Source organism: Piliocolobus tephrosceles, chromosome 9 (genome assembly GCF_002776525.5).
Source record: "Piliocolobus tephrosceles isolate RC106 chromosome 9, ASM277652v3, whole genome shotgun sequence".
Lineage (NCBI taxonomy): Eukaryota > Metazoa > Chordata > Mammalia > Primates > Cercopithecidae > Piliocolobus > Piliocolobus tephrosceles.
Window position 1 is genome coordinate 82652272 of NC_045442.1, and position 7306 is coordinate 82659577.

The window sequence follows — 7306 nt, forward strand, 5'->3', positions numbered from 1 at the left end:
CCAGGCGTGATGTCTCACGCTTGCAATCCCAGCACTTTGGGAGGCCTAGGTGGGCGGATCACTTGAGGTCAGTTTGAGACCAGCCTGGCCAACATGGTGAAAATCTGTCTCTACAAAAATATAAAAATTACCGAGACATGATGGCAGGTGCCTATAATCCCGGTTACTGCGGAGGCTGAGGTGGGAGAATCACTTTAACCCAGGAGGCGGAGGCTGCAGTGAGGCAAGATGGCGCCGTTGTACTCCAGTCTGGGCAACACAGTGAGACTCCCATCTCAAAGTTTGATGATTTTAACATACATTTATGTATTTTTAGAAGCTGACCTGAAAACAGTTTTTATGCTGTTTATGCTATTTATTTATTTATTTATTTAAGATGGCATCTTGCTTTGTCTCCCAGGCTGGAGTGCAGGGGCACGATCTTGGCTCACTGCAACCTCCGTCTCCTGGGTTCAAGTGATTCTCCCGCCTCAACCTCCCTATTAGGTGGAATTAGAGGCGCCCACCACCACGCCCAACTAATTTTTTGTATTTTTAATATAGATGGGGTTTCACCACGTTGGCCAGGCTGGTCTTGAACTCCTGAGCTCAGGTGATACACCCGCCTTGGCCTCCCAAAGTGCTGGGATTACAGGCATGAGCCACTGCACAGGCCCTTTATGCCATTTTTTAATGGAAATTTAACCTAAACTTGCCAACAACGCCTGAGGAGAAATGTGGACAAAGCAGTAAGGACAGCCAAATTAGAATTAACCCGGAGGATCAAAGGAATGACAATAACAGCTGGCTCATCGTCTCATCCAAGAGTGAGAGAAAGAGTGAAAAAATGCTCAACATTTTTAGTAAAACTATGCAAAGCCCAGTACATTGTACTGTTTCACGTGCCTTAACCTTCAAAGGACAAATTCCCTTTAAGAATTCAGTACAGCAAAGTTTTGTGTTTACTTCCTTTCAAAGGAAGATTTTTATAACCTTTCATTATTGCTAAACTTTGCCAAGATGTCAAGAACTAAGGTTTCTTTTCAATTACAGTATAGTGCCACCCTTATACTAATGCTGATAGAGTGTTCCCACTTCTCTACCCCACCTCTTTCCTGCCACCCTCAATATTAGCTCTTCAGTCTTTTAGTTAATTGTACCTTTTTCACTTATTATAAATCTCAAATCCCTTACAGGAGACAGAACAAAATGTATCGTTTTAGGAGTACTAGATGCTATATTTACAAATTAACATTTTTAAAATACAACCAGTTTTGTGGTTTAAAATCTATCAATACGGCCGGGCAAAGCAGCTCACGCCTGTAATCCCAGCACTTTGGGAGGCCAAGGCAGGCGGATCACAAGGTCAGGAGATCGGGACCAACCTGGCTAACACAGTGAAACTCTGCCTCCACTAAAAATACAAAAATCAGCCGGGCATGGTGGCGGGCCCCTGTAGTCCCAGCTACTTGGGAGGCTGAGGCAGGAGAAAGGCATGAACCTGGCAGGCGGAGCTCACAGTGAGCCAAGATCGTGCCACCGCACTCCAGCGTGGGCGACAGAGCGAGACTCCATCTCAAAATAAATAAATAAATAAATTTATCAATACAAGCTACTACTGGCCCCAAACTAATCTCAATTTGGAATCAAGTTCAATTCTTTAATGTCTCCACTCAATACCTCCTTAATCTTTCTGAGCTAGTTTTGGCAGAGAGTCTACCATTGTTAACTAATCCTCATTTTAAGTACTCATCTCATTTTCATTAACAATAACCATCCAAATCCTCCACAGTAATAGAAATGAGATACTCTGTGATCCTAACACAACAAAAAGAGATATTTCTTATTGGAATCTGGGTTAGAAACTTATGACTGTTCCCAAAATGTACCCTGAGCAACAGTCTATAAACATTAATATCCAAGTTGTTTTATTATTTCAACCTCTAACTGGTTTCTTTAAAGTTCTAAAATGTCTTTTACAAAACTATCAATAGTCCCCATTTATCCTAAGTGCAGAAACACAATACGTATTTTAGAAGTTAAATCATTTTAAAAAATTGCTTGCACAAAACCCTCTTGGTTGAGAATAAAGAAAATCAAAACTTACCTGAAGTTATTAATTTATTACAGCTACTTATGCTTGCATCATCTTCTACAATTAGGTTTGTGCTCTTTTCTTTCCCAAGCAAAGTGTCCTCCAAAGGGAAGCATTTATCAGATATAACAGTGTCTTCAACCACCACATGACTAATTTTGCTATTAGCTTCAAGTACTGAAGTGACCTCTTCCAGCTGAGCAGCTTCACTAGATTCTGAGTAAGAGGAACCCTTACCCTGGGCTAAATTCTTTGAAGAAACTGGTAGAGACTCATCATCACTATCAAATCCAAAAGGATCTCCAGTACTTTCTTCTTCCACTTTAGGTTTCTTCGGAATTTCTTGGATATCTGGTTTGAAATTGGGCCTCTTCTGCCCTAATTTAGCCATAAATGTGGTCTCTCCCCATTTTGTGCTAAGGGTGGTCCGTTTGTTGGAAAAGACTTCGTCAAATTTTGAACTGCCATTTCCACCTTTCCTACTGTATGTTTTCCCAAATCTGGATGTCATTTTGACACCAGTTTCATATTCTGTGAAAAAAAATTTAAGAAAACATTTAATCATCAAATACTCAACAAGTGTTAAACAGTGCTATAAAAATAAAAACCTAGGGATTCTTCCCTCATGACTTTTGACACTCACCACAGACTTTTAAACAAACAAATATGAGGAAGGGGTAAAAAGAAAGGCTGATTTATTACTCTACATGCTTCCATGTCAATTTTCCTCTACAATGAGTACATATTCCTATGCTACTTACAAAGTAAAAAAACTTAATGATTAACCAACTTATAATACGATATCCACAAAGCTAACTTAAAATGAAACATATTAAGCTCCAAATGAATCAACTTACTATTCTTATAAACATCCTTTTTACCTTAAAAAATAATCTGTATAGAGGCTGGGAGGCCGAGGCAGGCAGATCACTTGAGGCCAGGAGTTTGAGACCAGCCTGGCCACCACGGTGAAACCCTGTCTCTACTAAAAATAAAAAAACTAGCTGCGAGTGGTGGCACACGCTTGTAATCCCAGCTACTTGAGAAGCTGGGGCTGGAGAACCGCTTGAACTCAGGAGATGGAGGTTGCAGTGATGTAATAATAATCTGTGTAGGGTAATTACCTATATAAAATCTTAAGCACAGAATGTTAATTTTTTTTCAGGGCCTCAGAAATATCCAATACTTGATTAAATTTAGTTCTTTGAAATTTCATGGCACTAATTCATAGGAGAAAAAAGGTCCCCAAAATGGTGCTTTTTCTCACGTTTTACAACCTGCAGCTTTTAACCCAATCTTGAAGATTCTGCTTCTTGGTGTAATGTAATTCGGGCTGTGACTTAAAAAATGTTCCTTAGATGGTCATCTCCCTAAGGGAAAGAAACTATCCTTATCCTTTCTGCCTTGTCCCGATAGTGCTGTGCTCATTTGCTGAGTTACATTTTCTGGAGCTAGTGGGCTTCAGCATATTACACTGTTTCATGGATTAATACAGGAATAGAAACATATAACCTTTATTTTCTTCTTCAATTTATAAATGGCGAATCGATTTACCTGATTTATCTACGTCACAGGACAAAAAAAAAATCTTTAGGGCAGAAAATCAAGAGTCAAACATTTTTTAAAACAAGTTACTTGCACTGGTTCTGTGCCTATTAAAAAAAGGTACAGTACTTTTTAAACATGATCAATCCTTATCCGTTTGTCTACACTTTGACCTTTCTACAGTTCAAACATGAATACATCGAATATAACTTTAAAAAGTGAACAAGGGCCTAAGGGATGAAAAATCTTCATTACTTTGAAAGCTACTTTACTTTGAAAGAATTGAAATTATATTTGACCTATACTTTTGAATATGTTTTGAGCTACACTTGTGTTTTCCCTTAAATTATTACAACTTACAATGAGTCACTGTCTGAGTTTTATATATATATTCTGTAGTAGATGCCCCGATGTTTGGTGAGAAGACAATTTTAATTTGACAAAATAATAATTTAGTCATCATACATATCTGTGTTAAGAGAAAACTGTTCCTGAAGGAGATCTATTTCATCTTCTACTGCAGCTCTAACACTAAGAAGTCTTACTCTCTTTCTTGTTAAGTACAGCCTAAACACAACAGGATACTGGGCAACTACCACGGACAACAAACTAAAAGTCGATTCTCTTGATTCCTTCAAGAATGTAAAGCTGAGATCCTGCAGGTCTGTAAGCGTGCTTACATATATACACCAACAAGGTTGAAATGTTTTGGATACACTTATGTGCTAATCATCTAAAAATACTGACCAAAGGCCAAACCAAAAATCTAGACTTGAGTTCCTTTATGTCAACAACAGAAAAACTCACTGTTAAAATGGTTCTAGAACCCCAAAGCATTCACTGTTGAAAGTTTAAAGCCTGCAGATGAATATCTGACACTAAGGACCTAATTATTTTATGTGATAAAAAATAATTTTGTGCTGGCTGGGCGCGGTAGCTCACGCCTGTAAACCCAGCACTCTGGGAAGACGAGACAGGCAGATCACTTGAGACCAGGAGTTCGAGACCAGCCTGACCAACATGGAGAAACTGCGTGCCTACTAAAAATAGAAAATTAGCTGGTCATGGTGGCGCATGCCTGTAATCCCAGCTACTCGGGAGGCTGCGGCAGGAGAATCAATTTAACCCGGGAGCCGGAGGCTGCGGTGAGCTGAGATCAGGTCACTGCACTCCAGTGTGAGAAACGAGCGAAAAACTCCGTCTCAAAAATAAAAATAATAATAATAATAATAATTTTGTGCCAAAAGACCACGTTTTTTACAAATACATAGTGAAATACTGATGAAATAACGTCAGCGATTTTCCAACATTAAAGAATGAGAAGTGTACAGATGAAATAACTTTAATATTAACTGCTGAATCCAAGCGATGGGTACACAGTTCATTATATAGTATCTCCTCCTGATTGCCTTTATCGTTTCCCACAATAAAATGTCTTTAAGTCTGCAGACTGTTGCAATAGCATGTAAGCATAAAGCATTATAGATTCCAAAATTAAGTGTGCAGACGTCTTTGAAATTAAATTTTAAGTGTTTCAAGTACACGATCCTGCTCAACCTTTAAACTCCAAAGACTGTCCTAACTAAAAAGGAAAGAATGATTCACGACTAAGTCTTTTCGGTTGTTGGGCTTTTGCCCTAGCCCAAAATCAGGTCGAATTTTGAGGGAAGTGCGCTGATTAAAGAAAACCAAAAAAAAGCCTTTATTCTTCACTCCCACCCTAATCTAGCGTCTTCCCGGATCCCCAAAGGCTTTAGGGGCTTCCACTGAGGATGGAAAGCGGACGGGACAAACCTGACTACCCAGAAATCCTCACCTGGGGACAGCCGGGGCGCCACGGGCAGTGGGCGCGGTGGACCCCTCGAACTGGACACTCACGCAACTTTTCTCCTCCCAACCCGCGCCGCCCAGGAAAGGGAGGTCGCTTTCGACGCCCCGGAAGCCTCTGCCACCGAATCCCTAGGGCAGTGCAAGGCCCCAGTGGCAGCCAGGGGCGGATGAAACCACGGGAAAGGACTCCAGGCTGAAATCAACACACTTGACTAGGTTTGGGGACCTAAGTCAATCAGCAGTCGCCCGAAAAAGAACTCCCAAAAAGGAAAATAAAAGGGGAAAAAGAGAGTTCTTCAGGTCATTCCCCTGCCCAACTTCCTCAGCGGCCCGGTGGGCGAGGCAGTTAGACTTCCACCGCCCGCTCCCAGCCTCTGCCTCCCCCACCCTCCCGGCTCCCTCCCGGCCTAGGCGGCCGCCCGACACCTCACTTACCCTCGGCGCCTGGCGGGTGCTTTGGCCACGGGCCGCCTCCGCCTCTCCCGCTCCCTACGGCCCGCGGGCGGGCGCGGAACCCCCGCGCGGGAAAGCAGGGCCGGCTGGTGAGAGCCGAGAGAGGCGAGGGGCTCCGCTTTCGGTAAATAGGAAGCCCAGTGGGGGGGGGGAGCAACGGCGGCCCCGCAACTTCCCTACCCGCCTCGAGCGCCGCCGGCCGGGCCCGGGCCTAGCTCTCGCTGGCCGCCGCCGCCGGAGCTGGTGCCAGAGCCCACTACGTGCCCCTGCTGGGCCGCCGCCGCCTCCTGCGCCGCCGCTTCCGCCGGTGAATGGTCAGCGCTGGAGTTTGAACAGGGCCCTGAACCATCTCAACGCCATTTGCGCTCCCGGCCCCCACCTCCTTCCTCCAACAGCCGCTCGCTCCGTCACTCCGCTTCCCACAGTCCCCGCGCGGCCGCCCGACCCCGCAGCCAATCGCGCAGCCGCTTACTCAAACCGCCGCGCAGGCGCTGCGCTCCGCATGCTCCGGCGCCCGCCATTGGCCTGGCCGCGGGGCCCGACGGGAGTTGTAGTCCAGGTCCGCGAGGTCGCGTTGCCCAAGACCAGGCGCGGGAGCGGGAGCGGGAGCGGGTGGCTGGCCTGGCCCTCCCGGTCTCTGCAGCCACTTCTAGTCCCGGCCCCGCCGAGAGACGCAGGTGCTACGGGGATGGGCGGCCGAGCGGGTGGCGCAGTGCAGGCAGCTGTATCAATCGCTTCCCCTCCAGGGACTCGCCGGTGTCTGGGGACCGCGGGCTGTGCAGCTGCGCTGGGCCTGCGGGGGCCGCCGCCCGGGAGCGCGGAGACAGGGAGCGCGTGGTCCAGAGCCGCCCTCGACCTGGCCTGGCAGGTCTTGGCCCGGCGTAGGTGACGACGGCGGGACCGCGAGGCGCCAGACACCCGAGGCCGCGAGCAGCGTTGCCCCTCGCTTTTTCGCACCCCTCCAGTCCTGCAGCCCTCCCTCTAACTCCGTCTGCCCGTCACCGATTGAAAGTGGCCCCGAGAATATTGGATGGTATTGAGCAAATATCATTAACCTTGTTGGGTGTGGTAACGGTAATGTGGTTATGGTTTTGTTTTTTTTAAGACCTACCGATATGTTGACAGGTAGAGTGATCTGGTGTCAGGAGTGTAAAATACGCCTATGAAAACCGGGGGAGAGGAATAAAACAAGCTGGCAGGGCGTTTTTCATCGTTGATGCTGCGTGATGCAAGCACATGCGCTCATCATACAATCTCTCTACTTGTGTATCTGAAATTTTCCATAATAAAAAGTTCAGAGAAGTAAACCAGTGATTGCCTCAAGGGAGAACAGTGAGGTGGCGGATGACGGGAGGAAGGAGTCTTAATTTTTCGCTGTGCGCCTTTTTGTGCTGTCTTAGGTTT

The 7306-nt window shown here is 45.6% G+C and overlaps 1 protein-coding gene across 4 annotated transcripts in view; it reads right to left on the reverse strand.

The window, feature by feature from the left end:
• WAPL (WAPL cohesin release factor) overlaps nucleotides 1–6329 on the reverse strand; it is an 87178-nt gene extending 80849 nt beyond the window's left edge. For 3 of the 4 annotated variants that reach the window (XM_023226044.1, XM_023226045.1, XM_023226042.1), the window contains exons 1-2: nucleotides 5885–6329; nucleotides 2087–2605 (exon numbers count right to left, since the gene is read on the reverse strand). In XM_023226044.1, the coding sequence (XP_023081812.1) occupies nucleotides 2087–2585 (499 nt within the window). In that variant the 5' untranslated portion in view covers nucleotides 2586–2605; nucleotides 5885–6329. Of the gene's footprint in view, nucleotides 1–2086; nucleotides 2606–5435; nucleotides 5561–5884 lie in introns of those variants that run through there. The other variant, XM_023226043.1, reaches the window with a different exon arrangement.
• Between the last annotated feature and the right edge of the window lie 977 nt (nucleotides 6330–7306).